Here is a 27,916-nt window from a genome sequence, read left to right as displayed (position 1 = left end):
AGCAACCTAGGGGTCTTTGCTCACATGCGTTCACATTCTAGTGGGGAAGGACAAAAAATAAATAAAGACAGACAATTTGATTATTTCAGATACTGGTACACGCTAGGAAAGATATAAAATGATGGTAGAACACCGCAGGTTGGAGAAAAGCACTCTCAGCAGGGCGGTCAGGAAGGACTTTCCAGAGGTGGTGACGTTGGAGTCGAGATCCAAGTGATGGGAAGGAGACAGCCAAGGGAACATCCAGGAAAAAACTGCTCCCAGCAGAGGGAACAGCAAGAGCAAAAGCCTGAGAAGGAAGGCGCTGGGTGCTTTGGAGGCACCAAGAAGTCACCAGCATGGCTGGTCCTGAGTGAGCAAGAGACAGAGTCATGGGTGATGATGTTGGAGAGGTGGAGTAGGAGCCAGGCCTGGCAAGTGCAACACATATGAGCTACATAGAACTTTTCTGGACCAGGCACAGTGGCTCATGCCTGTAATCCCAGCACTCTGGGAGGCTGAGGTGGGAGGAGCACTTGAGCCCAGGAGTTCCAGACCCGCCTGGGGCAAGATAGTGAGACCCTGTCTCTACAAAAATTTTAAAAATTAGCTGGGCATGGTGGCATGTGGGACACTGAGGTGGGAGGGTCACTGGAGTCCAGGAGCTCAAGGCTGCAGTAAGCTGAGATCACGCCACTGCACTCCAGCCTGGACAACAGCAATGAGACCCTGCCTCAAAAAAAAAAAAAAAAAAAAAAGCTATCTGGATATGTAATGACAAGACACCTGGCCAGTGTGATGGTTTTGGGGCTGAGGTTAAGATCAGTCGATGCCATCTTTAACCCGTCTGGGCTGGCCAGGAAGCCCAGTTCTCCTAGAAGGCCCAGGTGTGAGGATTCCTGACAGACCCTCCAGCGTTGCAAGGCACGTGGGAATTGGCATTGGCAGCGGGATGATTAAGAAAAGGCAGAAAATGCAGAGATTCCCAAAGTCCCCAGACAAGGTGGCTCACCCAGCCTCACATGTCAGGGCCATCAACCGACCCAAATACCAAAAGCACTTTCAACATAATAATTATAATATTAAAACCAACCCACCCTCTCAGTGGATGGTGCGGAGGCCGGGGAAAGAGCATCTGTGCCGTGAGCCATTAGGGGTCTCTGACAAATGTGTCTTTCCCCCGCTGCAGATGAAAACCCATCCTTTTCTTCTCCACAGACAAGGATTGATGAGAATTCGGGAGAGCACTCAGACAGGCAAGGGAAGGCTGTGAACCTTTTCCAAGCCTGCAATTTGTCTTGGGGAAGACTATTCACATCACTTTCTACAGGCTAGATTACGCACTGACCTGGCACATTAATCTCGCCGAATAAAATAATCATCATCAAAAAAAGGGAGCTGGACAGTTGCCAGGGAGGCATTAATAACTGTCGCCCACAACTCAGAGGTGCAAGAAAGGGGTGCTGGGTCCATCCCCGCCTCCTCGGCCCCAGCAGTGTCCGTTTCAAGGAGAAGGAAGCGAGGTAGCTCTGGCCTGGACTTGGGGGACTTTTATACGAATGGTTTAGGAGGACTTTTCTCCAAAATTAATTCTCAGAAATTTTCTAGACTGGGTGCAGTGGCTCATGTCTGTAATCCCAGCACTTTGGGAGGCCGAGGCGGGCAGATCACCTGAGGTCAGGAGTTCAAGACCAGCCTGGCCAACATGGTGAAACCCCGTCTCTACTAAAAGTACAAAAATTAGCTGGGCGTGGTGGTGCACAGCTGTAATCCCAGCTACTCAAGAGGCCGAGTCAGGAGAATTGCTTGAACCCGGGAGGTGGAGGTTGCTGTGAGCCGAAATTGTGCCACTGAACTCCAGCTTGAGCGACACTCTGTTCAAAAAACAAAAAAGAAAATTTTCCAAAGGAATTCAGGGAACAGACACGGGAAGGACTGCGGTCTAATAACTCAGGGTAGCAGTTCTGGAGCAGGAGGACTGCCTGAGTTCAAATCTCCACATAGCCAGTTGTGAGCTATGTGGCTTTGGGCTACTTTCTTAGCGTCTGGCTGTTTTCATTTTCTTCCGCTGGGCATGTGAAATGGTGCAGGCACTGTGGGAAAGTTTGACAGTTCCTCAAAAAGTTCAACATAGGATTACAGCATGATCCACAATTCCATGCCTAGGTATTTACCGCAAAAATTATGTTCAGATACTCGTCTACAAAAGCTCATAGCAGCACTATTCACAATAGCCAAAAAGCGAAAACAGCCTAGATGTCCATTGACAGAGGAATGGCTAAACAAATTGTAGTCTATCCACACAATGGAATATTATTTAGTCATAAGAAGGAATGAAAGCCGGGTGTGGTGGCTCATGCCTGTAATCCCAGCACTTTGGGAGGCCAAGGTGGGCAGATCACCTGAGGTCAGGAGTTTGAGACCACGCTGGCCTACATGACAAAACCCCATCTCTCTAAAATACAAACATTAGCCAGGCCTGGTGGCGCACTCCTGTAATCCCAGCTACTCTGGTGGGCTGAGGCAGGAGAATTGCTTGAACCCGGGAGGCAGAGGTTGCAGTGAGCCAAGATCTTGATGCTCCACTAAAGCCTGGACAACACAGTGAGACTTTGTCTCAAAAAAGAAAAAGAAGAAATGAAGTGCTGATACATGCTACAACATGGATGAACGTTGAAAACATAGCACGGCATGAGAGAAGCCAGACACAAAAGGCCACATATGTATTATTCTACTTATACAAAATGTCCAGCATAGGCAAATCCAAACAGATGAAAAGCAGATTGGCGGTTGCCAGGAGCTTGCAGGAATCAGGAATGGAATGTGACTGCTTAGCGGGGACAAGGTTTCCTTCTGGTGTGATGAGAATGTCTTGGAACTAGACAGAGGTGGTGGTTGTACAAAGCTGTGAATGTACTAAACGCTACTGAATGGCATACTCTAAAATTATTTTTATTATTTTATTTTATTTTTTTGAGACAGGGTCTCCCTCTGTCGCCTAGGCTGGAGTGCAGTGCTGCGATCAGGGCTCACTGCAGCAGCCTTAACCTTATAGGCTTAAGTGATCCTCCCACTTCAGCCTCCCAAGTAGCTGGGACTACAGGTGAGTGCCACCATGCTCGGCTAAATCTTTGTATTTTGGTAGAGACAGGGTTTCGCCCTGTTGCCCAAGCTGGTATTGAACTCCTGGGCTCAAGACATCCTCCCAACTTGGCCTCCCAAAGTGCTGGGACTACAGGAATGAGCCACTGCGCCCAGCCTAATGGTTAATTTTATGTTACGTGAATTGTATCTCAATAAGAAAACAAAAAATCAAGACAACAGCGTTTCCCTCATGAGGCTGACATCAGATGGAAATGAATTAGAGCCCTGCCTGCCCACGTGAAAGGCTGGCCCCACACTGGCTGCTCCCGCTGCTATAAGTTTGTTACTGCAAGGTTTGCGCTCTTTTGCAAGTTATTTAACCAGTTTCCTCTCTGTGAAAAGAGATATCAACAGCATCTACCCTCCTGGGACTGCTAAGATTAAATGAGACAATGTCTTTAAGAGGATATAAACTCCAGGAATACAGGGATTTCTATTTACTGGTTCACGATGTATCCTCAGAGTTTAGAACAAAGTGGGGCATGTAGCTGGCATTCAGTAAATACTTCTTGAACAAATGGCATTGCTTAACACACTGCCTCATAATAAATGCTCAGCAATATTTAGCCATGTTTATTATTATAAAGTGTGGCTGCCAGATTTCTTTCAAAGGCCCTATATGGTCTTTTCTAGCACAGAGAAGTGAGTGCTACTTTGCTTATAGGTTTTTGTGTCTTCATGAAAGAAGTGTTTTGACACCTACCAAATATAAGAGGTTTGAGCTGAGCTGAAAATGAAATCCAAGCTCTTGCTGTTGCTGTAACAGGAGGTAGTGAGTTATTACAACTGATTAAACTATCTATCCATCCACCCTACTCCCATTTATCCATCCATCCATCCATCCACCCATCCACCATCCATCCATCCACTTTCCTCCCATCCATTCATCTACCATCCATCCACTCATCACTCTCCTACCATTTACCCATCCACCCATCTATCCATCTACTCACTCTCCTCCCATTTACCCATCCACCCATCCACTCTCCTTCCATTTACCCATCCATCCATCCACTCTCTCCCATTTACCCATCCACCCCCCCCCCCCCCCCCCCCCCCCCCCCCCCCCCCCCCCCCCCCCCCCCCCCCCCCCCCCCCCCCCCCCCCCCCCCCATCCCCCATCCCTCTCCTCCATTTACCCATCCATCCATCCACTCTTCTCCCATTTAACCATCCACCCATCCATCCATCTCCTCTTCTCCCATTTACCCATCCACCCATCCATCCATCTACTCTCCTCCCATTTATCCATCCATCCATCTATCCATCCATCCATCCAACCATCCATCCATCCATCCATCCATCACTCTCCTCCCATTTACCCATCCACCCATCCACTCTCCTTCCATTTACCCATCTATCCATCCACTCTCCTCCCATTTACCCATCCACCCATCCATCCATCCATCTACTCTCCTCCCATTTACCCATCCACCCACCCATCCATCCATCTACTCTCCTCTCATTTATCCATCCATCCATCCATCCATCCATCCATCCATCCGTCCGTCCATCCATCTATCCATCCATCCACCAAACTTCCCAGATGGTCACCTAATTCCTCTATCTACCTACCTATATATCCATTCACCCGTCCATCTACCCACTCAAACACACATGTATACATACTTACATACATACAATGAGCGCTTCTGAATACACAGCAGATATTGGTGATCCATCAACAAACAACTGGATGCATTCGTTTCCTGCTGTCACAGAGGTTACAATCAAGCAGAGATGGCAGACATTTAAACAAACAATTACAGTCAGAGTGGTGGATGCTAGAATAGGGGAAGTATAGGGTGCTGTAGGAGTCCTCGTGGGAGCACCATACCTAGCCTGAAGAGGCAGGGAAGGTTTCTAAGAGGCAGTGATCTGCAGAAAGAACAGGAGTTATCAAGACATGAGGAGGGAAGGCTCTTCGAGGCAGATGAATCAGTAGGTGCAGGTGGGAGACAGGGCAGCAAGCAGCCCACTCTAGAAGATTGTAGGTTAGTTTCTCAATGTCTCAGTGCCTCAATTTTCTCATCTGGAAAATGGGATAAGAACAGCATCTGTCACATAGGGATGCTGCAGAATGGGGCGAGTTAATGAGTATAAAGAAGCAAAAGACGCCAGGCGCAGTGGCTCACTCCTGTAATCCCAGCACTTTGGGAGGCCAAGGCAGGTGGATCACCTGAGGTCGGGAGTTTGAGGCCAGCCTGACCAACATGGAGAAACACCGTCTCTACTAAAAATACAAAATTAGCCGGGTGTGGTGGCGCATGCCTGTAATCCCAGCTTCTCAGGAGGCTGAGGCAGAAGAGTTGCTTGAACCCGGGAGGCAGAGGTTGTGGTGAGCAAAGATTGCGCCATTGCACTCCAGCCTGGGCGACAAGAGCAATACTCCATCTCAAAAAAAGAAAGAAAAAAGAAGCAAAAGAGGTAGGGTCTGTCTGTCTGGAGCACAAAAAAACAGAGTAAGAGTAAGGGAGTGAAAGAGGGAGAGGGATGAGTAAGTATGCCAAACAGGGAGGTGGGACCCATGATGATGGTCCACAAAGCCTCACCTGCCTCCTCTCTAGGTGATAACTCTTCATACACACATTATATCTTTTTTTTTTTTTTTTTTTTTTTTTTTTTTTTTAAGAGACAACATCTCCCTCTATTGCCCAGGCTGAGTGTAGTGACGTGATTATGGCTCACTGCAACCTCAGCTCCTGGGCTCAAGTGATCTTCCCACTTCAGCCTCTCAAGTGGCTGGGACTACAGGTGCATTCCATCATGCCCAGCTAACTGATTTTTATTTTTATTATAAAGATGGCATCTTGCTGTGTTGCCCAGGCTAGTCTCAAACTATTGGCCTCAAGCAACCTTCTCACTTTGGCCTCCCAAAGCAGGGATTACAGGTGTGAGCCACTGTGCCCTGTCAAGTCTTTTTACCTTTACGGTATCTAAAGAACGTTACTGTTAACATCTCGATTTTCTGCAGGAGGAAAATGCTCACATTAAGCGACTTGCTCAAGGCACCATGGCTGGAAAATTGCAGGTTAGGAGTGGCCCAGGCCCTCCAGCACCTGGCCGATCTGGCAGATGATCTCCTGGTCCTCAGAAGTAGCCACGGGCTTGGGAGTTGGAAGAGATGGATTTTCATTTTGATTCTATAACTGAGCAACTGGGTGTTTTTTGGACCAACTATCTCACCTCTCTTTCAGCCCCAGTGTAGTAAAGGAAATAATGGTCACTCAAGGTTACCTGGAAGCTGTGAATGTGACATTATTTAGAAAATAATCATGTCTTTGCAGATGTGATTAAGGATATCGGCATGGGGAGGTTACCCTGCCTTATCCAGCTGGGCCAAAAATACCGTTACATGTGTCCTTATAAGAGAGGCAGAGAGAGGCATCATTCACAGAAGAGGAGAAGACCATGTGGCCATGGGGGCAGAGCCTGGAGTGACACAGCCACAAGCCAAGGACACCAGGAGCCACCAGAAGCCAGAAGAGGCAAGGATCAGATTCTCTCCTTGAGCCTCCGGAGGCAGTGCAGCCCTGCTGACACCTTGTTTTTGGCTCAGTGACACTGATTTTGGATTTCTGGCTTCCAGAACTGTGAGAGAACAAATTTCTGTTATTTCAAGCCACCAAGTTTGTGATATTTCGTTACTGCAACCACAGGAAGCTAACAGTTTTTCATCCAGACAGAGGTGACAGTGAATTGTATCTTACAGGAGTATTGAGAGCCTTGGAAGAGTTGGACTATGAGAAAGAATCTAGACAGAACCCAGAAGGCACCAGGTGATGAGTTACCATCAAGTGCCTTCCTTATCTTGTCCCAAACCCACTCCTTTGAGTTAGAGCTGGAGTCTTGAAGTTGTAAAGACCTGTGCTGTCATCCTGACCCCACCACCGAGCAGCTGCGTGACTGTAAGAACTACCCGATCTCGGCCAGGCGTGGTGGCTCAAGCCTGTAATCCCAGCACTTTGGGAGGCCGAGGTGGGTGGATCACCTGAGGTCAGGAGTTTGAGACCAGCCTGGCCAATATGGTCAAACTAAAAATACAAAAATTACCCAGGCATGGTGGCACGTGTCTGTAACCCCAGCTACTTGGGAGGCTGAGGCAAGAGAATCCCTTGAACCTGGGAGGCGGAGGTTGCAGTGAGCAGAGGGCGCACCATTGCACTCTCCAGCCTGGGGACAAGAGTGAAACTCTGTCTCAAAAAAAAAAAAAAAAAAAAAAAGAACTACCTGATCTCTTAACCTCTATCTCCTCATCCATTGATAAGAGTAACCAGCACCTATGTCAGAAGAATACTGAGAGGCTGGCTTTATTGCCGAGGCTGGAGTGCAGTGGCGCGATCTCACCTCACTGCAACCTCTGCCTCCTGGGCTCAAGCAATCTTCCCACCTCAGCCTCCTGAGTAGCTGGGACTACACTCATGTACACCACACACGGCCAGTTTTTTTTTTTTGTATTTTTTGTAGAGACAGGCTTTCACCGTGCTGCCCAGGCTTGTCTTGAACTCGTGAGCTCAAACAATCCACCCATCTTGGCCTCCCAAAGTGCAGGGATTACAGGCGTGAGCCACAATGCCTGGCTTTCCTGTTTTATTTTCGTCTGCTGAAAATAAACTAGAAGGCACAGGGCAGGACTGAGCTAACTTCAGTTTCTCTGCCATTTCACTTACTCACCGTTTACAGAGCTCTGCCCAGTGCCCAATGCTGGGCTGGGTCTTACAGATACACTGGTGGGCCAAACAGACTTCAAATAGTGAGGAAGCAGGAATGAATGTAATAATCACACAAGTACTTTGGGAAGCTGAAACAGGAAAATCACTTGAGCCCAGGAGTTCAAGACTAGCCTGGGCAACAAAGTGAGACTCCATCCCCAAGAAGAATAAAAAAATTAGCCAGGTGTGGTGGTGCACTGAGCAGTCCCAGCTACTCAGGAGGCTGAGCTGGGAGGATTGCTTGAGCCCGGGAGGTTGAGGCTGCAGTGAACTGTGTGCGCCTCTGCACTCCAGCCTGGGAAATAGAGCAAGACCTTGTCTCAAACAAAACAAAACAAAACAAAACAAACAAATCAACCCCCCGCCGCCGACACACAAGTAGGTAATCAGAAATGCTATGAAAGAACTGGACTTAGGGGGATCTAGAAGAGACTTCTAAACTGAAGCCTCAAGGATCCATTGGAGAAGGAGCATCTCTGGGGGTCTGAAGGGCATGTGTAAGAGGCCGAGACAGGAGGGAGGAGGGCAGAGGGAAGAAACAGAGGGGGAGCCAAGGAGTGTCAGGGCGTGGTGCTGGTGGCGGGGGCAGAGGCAGGCTGGGTAGGCTTTGTAGCCTCACCTGTGGAGCTTGGTCTTTGTCTTGAGCACAAGGGCAGCCCCTGGAGGGTTTAAGTTGGGTGGAGGTGAGCGGAAGTGATAGGAGAGGACAATCAGATTAATTTTCTTTTAGAATCCTGCTCCGCTGGCAGGGAAAAGAATGAAGTGGAGGGGGTTGGAGTGGACACACAGAGGGAGACTACTTTGGTCTCATGGTGGTGAGCACTAGGGTGGTGATGGTGGAGACGTAGAAGGAGGATGGGCTCCCACGTCATTGGGGAGGCAAAATGAACAGAACTTGATTGCTGACTGGAAGAAGCAAGGAAGAAAGAGGAAGAGTCAGAGATCCTTTCCGGGTTATTGATGTGAACAATGGGGTGGAGGGAGGTGCTACACTCTGAGATCTAGAACAATGAGAAGAAGCCCAGGCTTTGGGGAAGATCCTGAGTTCCTTCTCGAAAATGGGTCTACCATGCCTCATTGCTTTGCCTGGCTCAACCCATGCCCCAGCTGAAAGAGCGTCCTTAGGCAGCCATGTTTTTTCATACCAGCTGACATTGCCTCCCCCTTGACAACAGCTGATTGGATAAGGAGTAGGCACATGACCATGTGCAGTCCATTCATTGGCCAGCTGCTGACCTATGAAATAGCTGGTACCCAAAATGACCTGGGCCAATGGGACCTTCTCCCAGGAGCTGAACTGGGGAAGTAAGAGGACATGACACGTGTGGTGGGTGCTGCCGACCACAGACCTTGAGCTGCAGTGAGAGCCAGGGAGACCGCTAGGAAGCCTTGGTCTAGCTTTGCACTCTCAGCTCTGAGTCTACTTACAGAAGTGAATCTGTACAATGCCCCATGCAGTAACTGGACAGCACCTCTGTTCTGACTACAGCAGAGAGATTAAGAGCTCAGACTCAGGGGCCTGACTGCCTGGTGATCTGACTTTGCTTTTCAACTTCTAGCTGTGTGGCCTTGGGCAAGTCACTGAACCGCTCTGTGCTGTAGTTTCTACATCTGTGAAAATGGGATAGTAGTAATAACAGGACCCTGTTCACAGGGATGTGGTCATGACTCAATGAGTCTGTACATGTAAAGTACTTGGGACAGTGGCCAGTACACGGTTAAGAGGCCTCTAAGAGTTTGCTATTACAGTTGTTATTCCTGGTCCTAACTAGAACAGGCAGAAAAATGATCCGTTGTTGACAATCTGTTCTCAAGTGTCACTTAGCACTCTGGGCTCTGCCTGTCCTGATCCTCTGTCTGACCTGGCTGGCTGTAGAGAGCCAACAAGATCCCAGCAGCCGACAGGTGCTAAGGAAAGGTGGAAGACATTGCCATTTCTCAACACTGGCTTCAGTCCAGGCTCCTTCCCATCCTGGGTTCCTGGGGTCAGAGCTTGGCTGTAGCTGGGCACAGGGAGGGGTGTTATTGCTCAAGTGAGGATGATGTGCCTTGTGCCTGCAGGTGGCTGCAACCTGTGCCCCCTTCCAGGAGCTGGTCCACCTTGATGAGGCAGCTGATGGCTGCAGCCTATTCCTGGTCAACATATGTGGTCCCCAGGAAGCCGACAGTGTAGCTCTCAGACCTTCACTGGCCAGACCTGTCATTATCTAACAAGGGAGTGAGGCCTGAGCAGATGTTTCAGGGAGAAGGCCAACCAGAAGCATCCCCCTAGGGTTCCCAGCCCAAGAACACAAAGCCAGTGCACACAAAGCCTATGGAAACAATCACCTGGCTAGGATTCGCAGAGGTCAGACAGCTGGGAGAAACTCTTGGGTTTGGCATAAGGCAGACCTGAGTTCAAATCCTGGTTCTGACAAGTGTCTATCGGGGGATCTCTGAGCCTCAATGTCTTTGTCTGTAAAATGGGGATAAGTGTGTGTATCTTGAAGGGTAGGGTGGTAGTAGCAGTAGGAGGAGGAAAGATGGGCATAGCAGTGATTTAAAAGCATCACCCTGGTAACCAACATGTATTGAGCACTTACGATGAGCCAGGCCAGCCCTGAATATTCATAAACTCTGTTCTCGCCATGAGGGAAGGCTCATGGTAGAGTGAGTAGGGTCCTGGCATACTAAAATCAGGTAACTGAAGAGTTTAATACCTGTGCTATTTACAAAGGTGTAGGGAGGGTTTGGGGAAACCAACAAGGGGCGGTCTAGTCTAGAAGGGTACGGGGAGGGCACAGTTACCAGACCTGGATAGAAAGCTGTCTGAAGCAGCTACCTGTGATAGGAACTGTGTGTTCAGACTTATTTTCAGCATGTGAAAAAGGGGGTGGTAGGAATAACAGTGCCCGCTTCCCAGGGATGTTGTAGAGATTCAGTGGGTTACTGAGTGTGAAGTACAAGGAATAGCATTGACCCATGGTAACCTGGGAGGGAGGAAACCAGGTGTGGCAGGGAATGGAATGCTGCGCCCATCCAAAAATGGAATGCTGCGCCCACCCACGTCTTTTAGAAAATTATTTTATTTTTATTTACATTTTTTATTTTATTTTTTATTCTTTTTTAAGAGACAGAGTCTCACTCTGTTGCCCAGGCTGGAGTACAGTGGCATGATCATGGCTCACTGCAGCCTGGAACTCCTGGCCTCAAGCAATCCTCCCACCTTGGGCTCCCAAATAGCTGGGACTGCAGGCATGTGTCACCACACTCAGCTAATTTTTTAAATTTTTAGTAGAGACAGTGTCTCACCAGCAGGCTTATCTTGCCCAAGCTGGTCTCAAACTCCTGGCCTCGAGCAATCTTCCTGCCTCAGCCTCCCAAAGTGGTGGGATTACAGGTTTGAGCCATTGAGCCATCACACACAGCCCTATTTTTTTTTTTTAATTAAAAAAAATATAGAATGCTTCATGAATTTGTGTGTCATCCTTGCACAGGGGCCATGCTAATCTCTGTATCGTTCCAATTTTAGTATATGTGCTGCTGAAGTGGGCATGATATCCACTTTTTTTTTTTTTTTTTTTTGGAGATGGAGTCTTGCTCTGTCGCCCAGGCTGGAGTGCAGTGGCGCAATCTTGGCTCACTGCAATATCCGCCTCCCGGGTTTAAGCAATTCTCCTGCCTCAGCCTCCCGACTAAGTAGGACTACAGGCGCATGCTGCCACACCCAGCTAATATTTTTGTATTTTTAGTAGGGACGGGGTTTCACCGTGTTGCCCAGGCTGGTTTTGAACTCCTAAGCTCAGGCAGTCCACCCGCCTCTTCCTCCCAAAGTGCTAGGATTACAGGCGTGAGCCACTGCGCCCAGCCAATGTCCACACCTTAATCCCTGGAACCTGTGAATGTTACTTTCTGTGGCAAGACTTTGCTGATGTGATTAAGGATGGGAGATGAGCCTAGATTATTCGGGTGGGGCCAGTGTCATCACAGGGTCCTTATAAGAGGAAGGCAGGGGGGCAAGAATCAGGAGATGCGACAAGGAAGGCAGAGGTGTAGGGGGAGGGAGAGGGAGAGAGGAGAGAACGCTCAACCTGCCATCACTGACTTGGAAGATGGAGGAAGAACACAGCCCTGCCAAAACCTTTGTTTTCGCCGCAGTAAAACCCATTTTGGACTCCTAACCTCCAGAACGATAAGATAATAAATTAATGTTGCTTTAAACCACTAAGTTTGTAGCAATTTGTCACAGCAGCCACAGGAGACTAACACGCTGGGGGAATAAATATCTCTGCCTCTCTCTCCTCTTGGGCTTCCCATCAGCTGAACCGAACTGGAAGCTGATGGGCACAGAAGCCCATTGATACAGTTCGCGCAAGTCAGCCCCCTGGGCAGAGAGCAGGGTGAGAAAGATGGAGAGTGTAGCTGAAAGGGCCAGAGGAAGTCATTTAGCTGGAAAACTATTACCCCATTTTACAGATGAGGGCACTGAGGCTAAGTAATTCATCCAAGACTGCACAGCTAGTCAGTGCAGAGCTGGCAGTCATGAAGATTAGACAACACAGGTATTGTGAATCACTCATTGAGCAATTACTATGTGCAGAGCATGAAGCAAAGCACTCTATATTTCCCAAAACCAATAGTTCTTACAAAGTGAGTACTTTGGAGGAAGGCACTATTGTTATTCTCAGTTGACAGATGAGGAAACTAGGTTTTTGTCACCCGCCCAAAGTCACACAGCTGGAGAGGCGCATGGCTGGGATCTGAACATAGATGTGTCTGATGCCAAAGTCCATGGGCATAGCCATCAGGCCATGCTGCTTTACAGTGTCAAGTGCGTGGTGCCGACCTGGAACCCCACATGAGCTCAATGGGCAAAACGTCCTGGTCATCATGGTCTTGGGGAGGGTCAATGGGAGGTATCTTACAACTTTCCTAGGCCTCTTGTTTCCCCTCTGGCCTTTCTTCTCCACATCTCTTTTGTCTTTATGCCATTTTGCGTTTCTTGGCACTGCCTTTGGGTACCAGAGCTGCGGCTTCATCTAAGAAAACCTCAACAGCCTAGGATTTTGGCTCGACTAGATAAACCAGGGGTCCCAGGGCTGAAGACTGGTACTAGACTGTGGCCTGTTAGGAAGCAGGTTGCACAGCAGGAGGTGAGCAGTGGGTGAGCAAGCATTACCGCCTGAGCTCCGCCTCCCGTCAGATCAGCTGTGGCAGTAGATTCTCCTAGGAGTGGGAACCCTGTTGTGAACTGCACATGCGAGGGATGATCTAGGTTGTACGCTCCTTATGAGAATCCAATGCCTGATGATCTGAAGTGGAAGTTTCATTCCGAAACCATTCCCACCCTGATCTGTGGAAAAACTGTCTTCCATGAAACCGGTTCCTGGTGCCAAAAAGGTTGGGGACCACCATGTTAAATCATACAGTGGAGGAAGGGAGTGGACATGAAAGGTGAGAGGACCTAAACAGGCCCAAAGATTGGGGTCATGGGTTGGGTTAGTTGCCACTCAAGATCGATGGTGACTTCCAAGCTGCTCTGCTGCCAAGCAATGCCTGGGACATGTCTCAGCTTTCTGAACTTGAAAGATGGCTGTTTTTACAGAATGGAAAGCAGGAGACTTCAAACATTCTTTAGTCCATCTGCTTCAGTCCAGATTCCCTTTGGGTCACCTTACAGAGCCACTGGCAATCACTATGTCCTACAGGTGATACCTTGTCTGAGCCCTGCTGAGTCCTCTGAACTCCAATGTCTATTCCCCAAGGCCTCTTCATTCCAACACCTGCCTGGAGGCCTTTCTCTATGATACACTGCAAAGCATCATTGCCCTCACTCCCCACTCCAGGGTCTGTGGCAGACATCACTAATCAGTCATGGAGCTTTTTCCTTCTGAGCCTCAGTTCCCTCTATAAAATGAGCTCCTGGAAGCCACAAAGAGTCAAAACCTATTAGGGCTCTCCTTCCCTGGGAGAAGCAGGTCCCAGAGCATGCTAACATGCTTTTTTTTCCTCTCAGGTGAAATGTGGATGAAAATTGCATCAAGGGTAGCTATGAACAACCTAACTTAGGAAATGCACTTGGATAGTAGAGGTGTGACAAGGTGGTGATGACAAAGAGCCATGCTCAGCTTCGTGGAATTAGAAGAGGTGGGTGACAGGAGCTACGAGCTCAGGCTGTTTATTTTATATGCTGACATCAGTCCACCCTCATCCATTCTTTCCTCCTCAGAAGGCACCCTGAATCCTCTGCATGATCCACGTGACTGGGGCTACCTGGTGGCCGCAGCCAGTGCCTACCTTGGACTTGACGGCCAGGATGATCTTGGGCAGGGCCACGATGAGGCACTTGAGGGCAATGGTGATGTACTTCAGAACAAAGTCTGCGATGCCCACGATCCAAAGCAGGTCAAAGAAGTCCAGCGTCTCCAGGTTGGGCTTCAAGAATATGAGGCTGGGGGGAGGATTCAGAGAGTCAGAAGGTTTCCTTAGGGCCAGGCCTCAGCAGCTCCTTCTACTCACTTGGGAGCCTTCTGAGTATCACCTGTAGAAACAGCACTGAACTGGGAGTCGGAGGTCTATGTCCTTTTCCTGAATCTGCTACTCACCTGCTGTGTGACCTCACGTGGATCTCTTAACCTCTCTGAGTCTTACAGTCTGAGAGTTAAATGGCCATATTGGCCTGGAGTTTCATTAAGGTCCCTGTTTTAGTTCTTTCTTTGTGTTGCTATAACAGAATACCTTAGGCTGGGTAATTTATAGAGGAAAGAGGTGGTTTTGTTTGTTTGTTTGTTTTTGAGATGGAGTCTTGCTCTGTCTCCCAGGCTGGAGTGCAGTGGTGTGATCTCAGCTCACTGCCTCCACCTCCCAGGTTCAAGTGATTCTCCTTCCTCAGCCTCCCAAGTAGCTGGGATTATAGGCACCTGCCAACTCAGCTGGCTAATTTTTTTGTATTTTTAGTAGAGATGGGGTTTCGCCATCTTGGCCAGGCTGGTCGCAAACTCCTGACCTCAAGTGATCCACCCACCTCAGCCTTCCAAAATGCTGGGATACAGGCGTAAGCCACTGCTCTCAGCCAGAGGAAAGAGTTTTATTTAGTCCAGGGTTCTATAGGCTGGGAAGTTCAAGGGCACGGCACTAGCTTCTGGTGAGGCCTATTTTTCTCGTCCATCATAACATGAAGGAGAAGGCCAACGGGGAAGCAGACAAAACCCCAGGGGCGTCCTGGCTTTATAAAAACCCACCCTCACAGGAACTAATCCATTCCCATGAGACTAATCCAGCTTCACCAGAGCAAAAACTCACTATCATGAGAATGGCACCAAACCACTCATGGAGGATCCATACCCACGACCCAAACACCTTCCGCTAGGCCCCACTTCCCAACATCATTGGGGATCAAATTTCAACATGAGTTTTGGTGGGGACAAACCCAACCATAATAGTCCTTATGTATCTGGCTTATTTCAATTCACAAAATGTCCTCAAGTTTCATCCATGTTGCAGCATGTATCAGAATTTCCCTCTAGTTTTGTGGGTCCGCAACAGGCTTTACGAGAGGAGGCAAAAGGAAGGAAGGAAGAAAGGAGGGAAGAAAAGGAAGGAGGAGGAAGAGAGGGAGGGAAGGCAGAGAGGAAGGAAGTTAGGAAGGCAGGCCAATACTATGAAGGAGGGGGGGGAAACTGATGTGCCGGGAACTGTGGTAAGCTCTTTGCTCACTGTGTCTCACTGATCTTCAACGCCTGTCCTGTGCAGTGAGTGTTGCTTATCTCCAGTTTATAAATAAGGCACTGAGGCTTGGAGAGGTGGTCAGCTGCCCAAAGTCACATTACATAAGCATAAAGGTGTTGGTATCAGACAGACTTGAACTTGAATCCAGGCTTCTCCATTTATTGGACCCTGGGCAAATAAAGTTATCTCTGGAGGCCTCAGGGTTCTCATGAATAAAATGGGAATTGTTCCCTCCCTCATGGTGTTATTGGCAGGATTTGATGAGATAATGGACAGATTACAGACCCTGCGGTGCAGCAGTGATGATGACAGTAACATTATGAGGCAGGTACTTTTATCCACCCCATTTTGCAGATGAGGAAACTGAGGCACAGAAAGGTAAATATGTGGAAGGTCCTAAAAATACTAAGAGAGGTGGCCTGGAACCCAGACATCCTGGCTGCAGTTAAAGTTCTCCATCCATACTCTACAGCTGAGTAGTGTAAACCTGTCCATGACCAGATAAGTGAAACCTCACGTTCAGTTTCTGTACTTATTGGAGACAGACAACAAGCAGCTCTCAAACTGGCACTGGTGAAGAGAACACACTTTGAGTGGCACTGCTCTTCAACACCCCCCAAGAGGGGGATGTTCTTTGTAATAGTGGCTAAAATATCCTGGGTTTAGATGTCATGCAGGCCCTGATCTGTATATTTTACATGTCTTAACTCATGTTGTCTTCCCAAAGACTCTATGAAGTAGGTACTGTGAATATCCCATTTTGAGGCTGGGCTCACGACGGTAATTCCAGCACTTTGGGAGGCAGAGGCAGGAGTTCGAGACCGGCCTGGCCAACATGGTGAAACCCTGTCTCTACTAAAAATATAAAAATCAGCTGGGCATGGTGGTGCATGCCTGTAGTCTCAGCGACTCAGAAGGCTGAGTCAGGAGAATCACTTGAACCTAGGAGGCAGAGGTTGCAGTGAGCCGAGATCATGCCATTGTACTCCAGCGTGGGCGACAGAGTGAGACTCCTTCTCAAAAAAAAAAATCCCATTTTGAGCTGAGGACACTGGGACACTAAGAGGTGGAGTCACCTTCCTGCAGCAACTCGGGTTGAATGTGGAGCTTAGATTGGAACCAGTACTCAACCCACACTGGTCCCTCTCCTTTCTTCCCGCTGGATTACAGGCTCAGGGCAAGGGCCAGACTGAATCCCATCTGTCTCCTCCAAAGCAGGGAGAAGTACACTCAGCACAGAATGGATGCTTTCTATATGCTTTGGAAATACTCAGCTGGGCTGGCGGAAAAGGGTGCAAAATGAGGCCTCTATTCTAGCATCCTAAGAACAGATTGGTCTGGGTTATTTTGAGTAGGGCAAAATTACTGACAAGTCACTCACAACACCTTCAGTGACCCTCCCACATCCCCGCCCTGTCTCCATGGAATTCCTCGCCTGCAAGTTGGAGTGGTCATCCTGTTCATAACACAGGGAGAGGTTTGCGGCCCTGAGCTCCCGTCTTTAGCTCTGCTCTTGCCCTTCCTGGGATATCCCAGGCTGGCTGGTGGATTTCCACACTCTGCCAAATCTCCAATGCTTCTATGATCATGATCAAATGAAGATGTGCCTTATCCTTTCCATTTTATCTTGAAGATGTGCCTTATCCTTTCCATTTTATCTTGGACACAAGTTGGTGTTCAATCCATCTATCTGGGTTTTATTCCATCATCTTACTGAGTTTGTTTTTGCTTTTGGTTTGGGGGGTGGGTGCAAAAGTGTTTTTCTATGGATTCATCATCAAGTCTAATCATTTCTAAAGTACTCTACAAACTTTAATGGACTGATATATTTTATTGTCAGTTTTGCTCCTCCTTAGGCACCTCCACTAATTCTGGTGATTTTTTTTTTTTTTTTGAGACGGAGTCTTGCTCTGTTGCCCAGGCTGGAGTGCTGTGTCGCAACCTTGGCTCACTGCAACCTCCGTCTCCTGGCTTCAAGTGATTCTTCTGCCTCAGCCTTCCAAGTAGCTGGGATTACAGATGCCTACCACCATGCCAGGCTAATTTTTATATTTTTAATAGAGACAGGGTTTCGCCATGTTGGCCAGGCTGGTCTCAGACTCCTGGCCTCAAGTGATCCACCCTCCTTGGCCTCCCAAATTGTTGGGAATACAGGCGTGAGCCACTGTGCCCAGCCTAATTATGATAATTAATCATAAAAGAATCATATTAATTATGATATATGTCCAATGTTTTATTGTTTACCCAGTACTTTCATGAGTCTTATGACATGTGGCCTTCCTAACTAGCCTGCAGGCAGATAAGGGAAGAATGTGAACTTGGTTCCAATTTTGCAAATCAGGAAACTAGGGAAGGCTCAGAGAGGTGACATGACTTGCCCAAGGGCACAAAGCTGGGAAGTGGTAGAATTAAGACTCTGATGTTGGTCATCAGACATCAAATCCTAAGAAGATTCAAGCTCAGTGGTAAGGGCCGCCTCCAAGGCTAAGACTCCTTAGCAAGGGCTTCATGAAGTCTCAGTGTCCTCACCTGTGAAATGGGTCCCTAGGAGGCCAAAATAAGACAATGGTTGTTGGTGTCACATACAAGCATCCTCTAGACTGGTGACTTTAGTAAGGACAAGGACTCAGCTATGTTGCTCTTCTCCTTTTTTTTTTTTTTTGAGACAGAGTTTCACTCTTGTTGCCCAGGCTGGAGTGCAACAGCACAATCTCGGCTCACTGCAACCTCCACCTCCCCGGTTCAAGCGATTTGCCTGCCTCAGCCTTCCAAGTAGCTGGGATTATAGGCATGTGCCACCACACCTGGGTAATTTTGTATTTTTAGTAGAGATGGGGTTTCATCATGTTGGCTAGGCTGGTTCAAACTCCTGACCTCAGGGGATCTGCCCACCTCAGCCTCCCAAAGTGCTTGGATTACAGGCGTGAGCGACCGCACATGGCCTGTTGCTCCTCTGTTAAGCTTCTCCCTCTCTTTCTGTGCACCAGTTTGACTCAGCCTGCTTTGATGGGGGCACAGAGGTCTGAGACTGGGAATATCATCATACCCAGAAAATGGCATGAGCTGGAAATTCATCCAAGGTTCTGAGAAACTCCACCTCCTCCACCCTCCACCCGGACCCTGACATTCTAGACCATGCACTGAATGCAGCGTATGAGATTTGTGTTGACGCCTTGGAACTGACTCCTCAAATTGCTTTTATGGGCAGCCTCAGAAGGTGGCAAAACCACTCAGTCCTCAAAGTTCATTTTCAAAACAGATGGATGTGATCTGAAAGCCTGACTTGAGTTTCACCCCTGTCCTAGAGGTCCTCTGGCCAACCCTACCCCCAACCATCCAAAAAAGAATCTTCCCTCAATTCTGACAGCTCTGATAGTTTCCACAAACAGCAATCACGTTCTGATTAACATTCACTTACGCAGTGATCTCTAAATACTTTTTTAAAAATGAAGCTAAATGTACTCTGCTTACACGATTATTTTTCTTTCCTAATTAATTCTTTGGTGTTAAAATAACCATTCTTTTATGAAATGATGTCAGTAGTAGACGATCTTTTTTTCTAATTGTGGTAAAACATACATAACATAAAATGTACCATCTTTTTTTTTTTTTTTTTTTTTTTTTTTTTTTGTGAGAAGGAGTCTCGCTCTTTCACCCAGGCTGGAGTGCAGTGGCGCGATCTTGGCTCACTGCAGGCTCCGTCCCCCGGGGTTCACGCCATTCTCCTGCCTCAGCCTCTCCGAGTAGCTGGGACCACAGGCGCCCGCCACCACGCCCGGCTAATTTTTTTTGTATTTTTTTAGTAGAGATGGGGTTTCACCGTGGTCTCGATCTCCTGACCTCGTGATCCGCCCGCCTCGGCCTCCCACAGTGCTGGGATTACAAGCATGAGCCACCGCGCCCGGCCGAAATGTACCATCTTAACCATTTTTACCTGCACAGTTCAATGATGCTAAGTACATTCACATTGTTGCATAATCATCACCACCATCCAACCACAGACCTCTTTTCATCTTGCAAAGCTGAGACTCTGTACCCATTAGCAGTAACTCCACATTCCCTTCTCCCCCCAGTCCCTGGCAACCGCCATTCTTTCTGTCTATAAATTTGACTACTTTAGGTACTTCATGTAAGTGAAACAATACACCTAATGTCCTTATGTATCTGGCTTATTTCAATTCACAAAATGTCCTCAAGTTTCATCCATGTTGCAGCATGTATCAGAATTTCCTTTCTATTTAAGGCTGAATAATATTCCACGTATGTACATACCACAGGGTGTTTATCCATTCATCTGTCAATAGACACTGGGTTGCTTCTACCTTTTGGCTATTGCGTGATGATCATTTTTAAAATATGTTTTTAGTTGCAAAAAGCAGGCTGATATCTACATGGTAAACCCCAGACTTTGTTGTGGGTTGATTTATTGGTTTGTGAAATCTCTAAATCTGGGACTTACACAATTTTGTATCTGATGTAGAGATGTGATTCCCATCACCCTTACACCCTCTACAGATTCTTCCAAGTAGTTGCATTTAGGGCCTCTGCTGAGCCTGTGACTCTATTCTGAGATGTGCTCACCACTGCCATCCTCAGGGAAAGCATCCACATCCCCACTGGACTCTGCGACCCAGCCCCCCTGGCCCATGAAAAGCCAATCAGAGGTGCTCTGTCTTTAATTTTAAAGGAGAAACAGAGACTGCCAGTGAACGGCTAAGTCATGCCAAGAATTGAACATCAAATTCCAGGAAGTCCCTGGTCCCTGCCCTTTCTTGGGCCTTGTTGTTTGGTTTTCCTAGGATTGTTTCAGTCCCTGCATGGAGCAACGCCTAAAGGAAGAATTCCCTGTTTGCTTAAGCTAGGAACCCAAAGGGCCCTTAGTTAATATGTTTTCTTAATATAGTCCTGGGCACACACACAGGAAGTGTCAATAGATGCTACCTGCGGCTGGGCATGGTGGCCCATGCCTGTAATCCCAGCACTTTGGGAGGCCGAGGCGGGCAGATCACCTGAGGTCAGGAGTTCGTGACCAGCCTGGCCAACATGGTGAAACCTGTCTCTATTAAAATTGTGAAAAATTGGCCGAGCATGGTGGCTCACACCTGTAATCCCAGCACTTTGGGAAGCCGAGGTGGGTGGATCACAAGGTCAAGAGATCGAGACCATCCTGGCCAACTTGGTGAAATCCTGTCTCTACTAAAAATACAAAAATTAGCTGGGCGTGGTGGCATGTGTCTGTAGTCCTAGCTACTTGAGAGGCTGAGGCAGGAGAATTGCTTGAACCCAGGAGGCAGAGGTTGCAGTGAGCCGAGATCGTGCCACTGCACTCCAGCCTGGCGACAGAGCAAGACTCCGTCTCAAGAAAAAAAAAAAAATTACAAAAAAATCAGTCAAGTATAGTGATGTTTGCCTGTAATCCCAGCTACTTGGGAGGCTGAGGCAGAAGGATTGCTTGAACCCAGGAGACGGAGGTTACAGTGAGCTGAGATTGTGCCACTGCACTCCAGCCTGGGTGACAGAGCAAGACTTTGTCTCAAAATAAGTACAGAAATGCTCCTTTCATTTATTGACATTTCTTGTGCATTAAAGTGATATGCTGGTAAATGAAAGAGTTGTAAAATGGCATGTTCTGCACGCTACAACTTCCACAACAAATATGTATAAATATGTAGAGAAAAATGTTAGCAGAGTTGCTGTTAGGTGACAGAATTGGAGGTGTTTTTGGTCCTTTTTAAATGGGTTTTCCAATTTTCACAATTAAAAATAAATTACTTTTGGGCCGGACGCGGTGGCTCACGCCTGTAATCCCAGCACTTTGGGAGGCCAAGGCGGGTGGATCACGAGGTCAGGAGATTGAGACCATTCTGGCCAATATGCTGAAACTCTGTCTCTACTAAAAATACAAAAATCAGCCGGGCGTGTTGGCGCGTGCCTGTAATTCCAGCTACTCAGGAGGCTGAGGCAGGAGAATCGCTTGAACCAGGGAGTTGGAGGTTGCAGTGAGCCAAGATCATGCCACAGCACTCCAGCCTGGTGACAGAGCGAGACTCTGTCTCAAAAAATAAAAATAAAATAAAATAAAAATTACTTTTGAAATTAGAAATATAAGTAACTTTAAAAAATGTGACCAGGTGTGGTGGCCCACGCCAGTATTCCCAGTACTTTGGGAGGCTGAGGTGGGAGGATTGCTTGAGCCCAGGAGTTCAAGGCTGCAGTGAGCCATGATGGCACCACTACATTCCAGCTAGGGCAACACAGCAAGACTGTGTCTCCAAAAAAAAAAAAAAAAAATCTGAGATACTCATTTATTTGATAAATATTGATGGGGCAGCAACTATGAGACAGCACTATATAGGCACCAGGGGAAACAAACTCACTAAAAATAAACTGGAGGCTGACAAGCAGCCCTGAAGGAACTCAGGAGGGAAACTGCTGACCATTTGAGATGTTTATGGGAGTGAGATTCTGCCTGCTTCATTTACGCTGGCAGATTTGTGGAGGAAGCATCTCGTTTCAAAAGAATTTCCAGGTGCATGGCTGCCAGGGTGACAGGGATATTTTAAGGAAGGTGATGATAAGTCGGGGCTAAGTCATCCATTCAATTTCCTGTGCTCTGCCTCCCCAACTTGCCCCACCACATTGCATGGAACTCTGAGTCAATGTCACAGAAGAGGGTGGCTACGTCATGGGACATGTATTGGGGGTGTAGGAGCAAGGAGTCCTGTTACCTTGTCTCTGCACAGCTCAACCCAGATGGGGTAGACATTTTTATCACTTATCATTATTTAAAAAGCACTATTACTATGTAAAAAAAAAGTGTCCATTACAAAAAATTATAAAATACAGATAATTCTAAAGAAAAAAGTAAAATTGCTCATATACGTATATAATTTATTTTTTATTTTTTTATTTTTAACGATAGGATCTCACTCTGTCACCTAGGCTGGAATGCAGTGCTGCGATTATGGCTCACTGCAGCCTTGACCTCCCAGGCTTATGTGATCCTCCCACCCTAGTCTCCAGGGTAGCTGGGACTATAGGTGCACGCCACCATGCCCAGCTAGTTTTTGTATTTTTTGTAGAGATGGGGTTTCACCATGTTGCCCAGGGTGGTCTCGAACTCCTGGGCTCAAGTGATCTGGCCATCTTGGCCTCCCAAAGTGCTGGAATTACAGCGTGGGCCAACGCGCCTGGCATACCCACATATTTAACGTCTAGAGGACCACTGTTAATATTTTAAGTCAGGAGTCAACAAGCTTTTCCTTTAAAAACAGAGAGTAAATATTTTTGGCTTTGTAAGCTATATGGTCTCTGCCATAACTGTTCAACTCTGTCGGAGCACAGATGAACTCATAAACGATACGTAAATGGATGGGTGTAGCTGTGTTTCCACAAAATGTTACTAATAAAAATGGGTAAATGGCTGTAGCCTGCCAACCTCTGTTTTAGTGAGTATCTTTAAGGACTTTTAAAAAGTATAGGCATAAATGAATGAATTAGCAAATGAATGAAAAAAGAAAAAGCCAGTCACAATGGCTCACACCTGTAATCCTAGCATTTGGGAGGCTGAGGTGGGTGGATCACTTTAAGCAAGGAGTTCAAGACCAGCCTGGGCAACATGGAGAAACCCCATATCTACTAAAAATAAAAAAAATTTAGCTGAGCATGTTAACATGCGCCTGAAGTCCCAGCTACTTGGGAGTCTGAGGTGGGAAGATTGCTTGAGGCTGTGAGTATGTGATCACACCACCGTACTCCAGTCTGGGTGACAGCAAGACCTTGTCTCAAAAAAAAAAAAAAAATTGAAAACATTGAAAAACCAAAGAAAAAAGACATACATACATTAAAATAACTTTTAAAAGCTGTTATATTCATCAGATGGGGGAAAAATCAAATACAGTCATACATCGCTTAATGACTGGGACATGTTTGAGAAACACAGCCTTAGGTGACTTGGTCTTTGTGTTAATACCATAGAGTTGACTTACACAAAACTAGTTAGCATAGCCTACTACACATCTAGGCTATATGATGTAGCCTATTACTCTTAGGCTACAAACCTACATAGCTTGTTACCGTACTGAATACTATAGACAATTATAACACAATGGTATTTGTATATCTAAACAGAAAGGGCACAGTAAAAACACCGTATAAAGAATGAAAAAAGGTACACCCATATAGGACACTTACTATCACTGGAGCTTGCAGGAGTGGGAGTTGCTCTGGATAAGTCAATGAGAGAGTGGTGAATGAATGTGAAGGCCTAGGACATGACTATACGTTGCTGTAGAATTTACAGACACTGTACATGTAGGCTACACTACATTTATTTTATTTTATTTTATTTTGAGATAGAGTCTCATTCTATCACCCAGACTGGATGCAGTGGCGCGATTTTGGCTTACTGTAGCCTCTGCCTCCCGGGTTCAAATGATTCTCCTGCCTCAGCCTCCCAAGTAGCTGGGACTACAGGCTCCTGCCACCACACCCGGCTAATTCTGGTATTTTTTTTTTTTTAGTAGAGACGGGGTTTCACCATGTTGGCCAGGCTGGTCTCAACTGACCTCAAGTGATCCACCCACCTTGGCCTCCCAAAGTGCTGGGATTACAGGCGTGAGCCACCATGCCTGGCCGTTACATTTATTTTAAAATGTTTATTTCTTCAATCATAAATTGACCTTGGCTTACTGTAACATTTTTACTTTGTACACTTAGTTTTTATTTTTTGACTATTTTATAATAACACTTAGCTTAATACAGATTGTACAGCTGCACAGAAATATTTTCTTTCTTTATATCCTTATTCTATAAGGCTTTTCCTATTTTTAAAATTTTTTGTTAAAACTTAAGACACAAACATACACCTTAGCCTCACCCTACGTGGGGTCAGAATCATCAATATCACTGTCTTCCACCTCCATATCTTGTCCCACTGGAAGATCTTTAGGGGCAATAACACCCATGGAGCTGTCACCTCCTATGACAGCAATGTCTTCTTCTGAAAGGCACTGCCTAAGGCTGCCTTACAGTTAACTTTGAGACGGAGTCTCACTCTGTCTAGAGTGCAGTGTTGTGATCACGGCTCACTGCAACATCTGCCTCCCGGGTCCAAGCAATTCTCTGGCTCAGCCTCCCGAGTAGCTGGGATTACAGGCACCTGCCACCACGCCTGGCTAATTTTTGCATTTTTAGTAGAGACGGGGGTTTCGCCATCTTGGCCAGGTTGGTCTTGAACTCCTAATCTTGAGATCCGCCCGCCTCAGCCTCCCAAAGTGCTGGGATTACAGGTGTGAGCCACTGCGCCCGGCCAACTTTTATTTTTTATAAGTAGAAAAAGTATACTGTAAAATGACAATGGGTGGGTACGGTGGCTCACGCCTGCAATCTCAGCACTTTGGGAGGTTGAGGCAGGTAGATCACCTGAGATCAGGAGTTTGAGACCAGCCTGGCCAACATGGCAAAACAATTTCTCTACTAAAAACACAAAAATTAGCCGGGCATGGCGGTGAGCACCTATAATCCCAGCTATTTGGGAGGCTGAGGCGGGAGAATCACTTGAACCTGGGAGGCAGAGGTTGCAGTGAGCCGAGATCACGCCACTGCACTCCAGCCTGGGCAACAAGGGCAAAACTCGGTTTCAAAAAAAAAAAAAAAAAAGAGAGAAAAATAAAAGAAAATGACAATGTAAAGTATAGTAAACATATAAACCAGTAACATAGTCTTTTATTATCATTATCAAGCATTAGGTACTGTACATAATTGCATGCACTCTACTTTTATATGACTGGCAGGACAATAGGTTTAACCTGGCATCACCACAAATACGTGAGTAAGGCACTGTGCTACAGCATTATGATGGCTGCAATATCACTAGGTAATAGAATTTTCCAGCTCCATTATAACCTTATGAGACCACTGTTGTCTATATGGTCCATCGTTGATGGAAACATCATTACGTGACACATGACTGTAATATAAAAGGCCAAACTGGGCTGGGTGCAGTGGCTCATGCCTGTAATCCCAGCACTTTGGGAGGCCGAGGCTGGCAGATTACCTGAGGTCAGGAGTTTGAGACCAGCCTGGCTAGCATGGTGAAACCCCATCTCTACGAAAAATACAAAAATTAGCTGGGCATGGTGGCAGGTGCCTGTAATCCCAGCTACTCAAGAGGCTGAGACAGGAGAATCACTTGAACCTGGGAGGCATAGGTTGCAGTGAACCAGGATTGCACCACTGAACCCCAGCCTGGGCAACAAAGAGTGAAACTCCATCTCAAAAAAAAAAAAGGCCAAACTGTGTAAAGTAAGTTCCTGATCTCCAGTGGCCACCAAAAGGCGCTTATTATTTCTAGTTTCTTGGTTGTCCTTCCAGAAATATTCCAGAACTGCACTATTCATACAGTGTTCACTAACCATTTTGAACACTTGAAATGTTGTTAGTTGGAACTGACATGAGCTGTATATGTAGGATACCAGATTACAAAGACTTAATGTGAAAAAAGAATGTAAAACTGGGGGCGGTGGCTCACGCCTGTAATCCCAGCACTTTGGGAGGCCGAGGCAGGCGGATCACGAGGTCAGGAGTTTGAGACCAGCTTGACCAATATGGTGAAACCCCGTCTCTACTAAAAATACAAAAATTCGCTGGGCGTGGTGGTGCATGTCTGTAATCCCAGCTACTTGGGAGGCTGAGGCAGGAGAACTGCTTGAACCCGGGAGGCGGAGATTGCAGTGAGCTGAGATCGTGCCACTGCACTCCAGCCTGGGTGACAGAGTGAGACTCTGTCTCAGAAAAAAAAAAAAAAAAAAAGAATGTAATTTTTGTACTGATTGCATGTTGAGATGACAATCTTTTGGGGCCAGATGCGGCGGCTCACACCTGTAATCAATTCCAGCACTTTGGGAGGCCAAGGCAGGGGGATTGCCTGAGCTCAGAGGTCCGAGCCCAGCCTGGGTAACATAGAGAAACCCCATCTCTACAAAAAATATAAAAATTAGCCAGGTGTGGTGGCATGCACTTGTAGTACCAGCTACTTGGGAGGCTGAGGTGGGAGGATCACCTGAGCCCTGGGAAGTCGAGGCTGCAGTGAGCCATGATCACACCACTGCCAGCCTGGGTGATGCAGTGAGATCCTGTCTCAAAAAAAAAAGCAAAACAAACAGTCAAAGAAAAACAAATATTTTTGATATACTGGGTTAAATAAAATCAATTATTATAATTGATTCCACCTGTTTCCGTTTAGTTTTCAGTAACTAGAAGATGTTAATTTACCTATGTGGCTTGCCTTGAATTTCTACTATTGAGTGCTGGTCTAGATATACATGAGTAGTAACAGCAGGGTGGAATTTGGAAGTTACAACGTGACATAGAGCTTGTGCCTCATTCTCAAGTGAAAGGGTACATGCCCCAAGCGCCCCACTCTCCCATCGTGGGGGTTGGATTCCCATGCTCACCTGTTGTACAGCTGCTGGGAGCTGAATGTATAAAGCACATAGAGGGTGTTCCCCGCCAGAAAGGCCAGGATCCACAAGATGACCAGCACTGACCTCTTCTCCTGAAGACAAAGCAAGAGATATGTGATATCAAAGGTGCATGTGGCAGAACCTTCCAGAATGTACCCTGATGACTGGCAGCTTTTCACTTTGTCAACGTTTGTGAAGGAAGTGGTGCTGAAGGTGAAAGGAAGGGGACTGGCACCCTTCCATTCCACTGAGACCCAAGCGGTGGTCACGGAGAAGGTGGCAGAATGGTGGACATCTGCTTGAAATACTATCTAGAAAGGCAGGAGAGCACCATGGTTTGCAGCAGACTCCAGAGCGGGATGGCACACATTCAAATCCCTGGTCAAATCCTGTGTGGGAGCTGTCCAACTCCAGGCAAGTTATTTAAACTCTTTCAGTTTCCCTTCCCTCATCTGTAAAATGGGTATATCTTAGTATCTACCTTATAGAGTTGTAAGAATTAAAGTACATAAAATGCTGTTAAGAACTAAAGCACAGAGAGTCTGAAACCTCAAGGGGGATGTGTTTTAAGTCTCAGTGTCTTCATTTGAAAATGGGGTTGTTGTTAAAGATTAAATCACATTTTTAATTTTAATTTTTTTTCTGTTGCCTAGGCTGGAGTACAGTAGTGTGATCATAGTGATCATAGCTCACTGTAACCTTGAACTCCGGGGCTCAAGTGATCCTCCTGCCTCAGCCTCCTAAGTAGCTAGCACCACAGGCAGGTGTCACTATACCTGGCTAATTAAATTTTTTTTTTTTTTTTTTGTAGAGACAGTCTTGCTATTTGGCTCAGGCTGGTCTTGAACTCCTGGCCTCAAGTGATCCTCCTGCCTTGGGCTCCCAAAACACTGCAATTACAGGCAAAAG

The 27,916-nt window shown here is 46.9% G+C and overlaps 1 protein-coding gene and 1 non-coding gene across 6 annotated transcripts in view; both read right to left on the bottom strand.

Moving 5' to 3' along the window:
- The window catches only part of RNFT2 (ring finger protein, transmembrane 2), a 122,107-nt gene that overhangs the window by 66,419 nt on the left and 27,772 nt on the right, over positions 1-27,916 (bottom strand). For all 5 annotated transcript variants that reach the window (XM_030821463.1, XM_030821466.1, XM_030821467.1 and 2 more), the window contains 2 exons: positions 26,999-27,099; positions 14,112-14,265 (listed from right to left, as the gene is read on the bottom strand). In XM_030821463.1, the coding sequence (XP_030677323.1) occupies positions 14,112-14,265; positions 26,999-27,099 (255 nt within the window). The remainder of the gene's footprint in view (positions 1-14,111; positions 14,266-26,998; positions 27,100-27,916) is intronic.
- Positions 11,267-11,370, bottom strand: LOC115837200. Its single transcript, XR_004032217.1, has one exon. It is a non-coding gene; the product is annotated as a U6 spliceosomal RNA (small nuclear RNA).

This window comes from Nomascus leucogenys, chromosome 10 (genome assembly GCF_006542625.1).
Source record: "Nomascus leucogenys isolate Asia chromosome 10, Asia_NLE_v1, whole genome shotgun sequence".
NCBI classification, from domain to species: Eukaryota; Metazoa; Chordata; class Mammalia; order Primates; family Hylobatidae; genus Nomascus; species Nomascus leucogenys.
The sequence above is the reverse complement of the archived record's forward strand: the minus strand, read 5'-3'. Positions and strand labels throughout refer to the sequence as shown.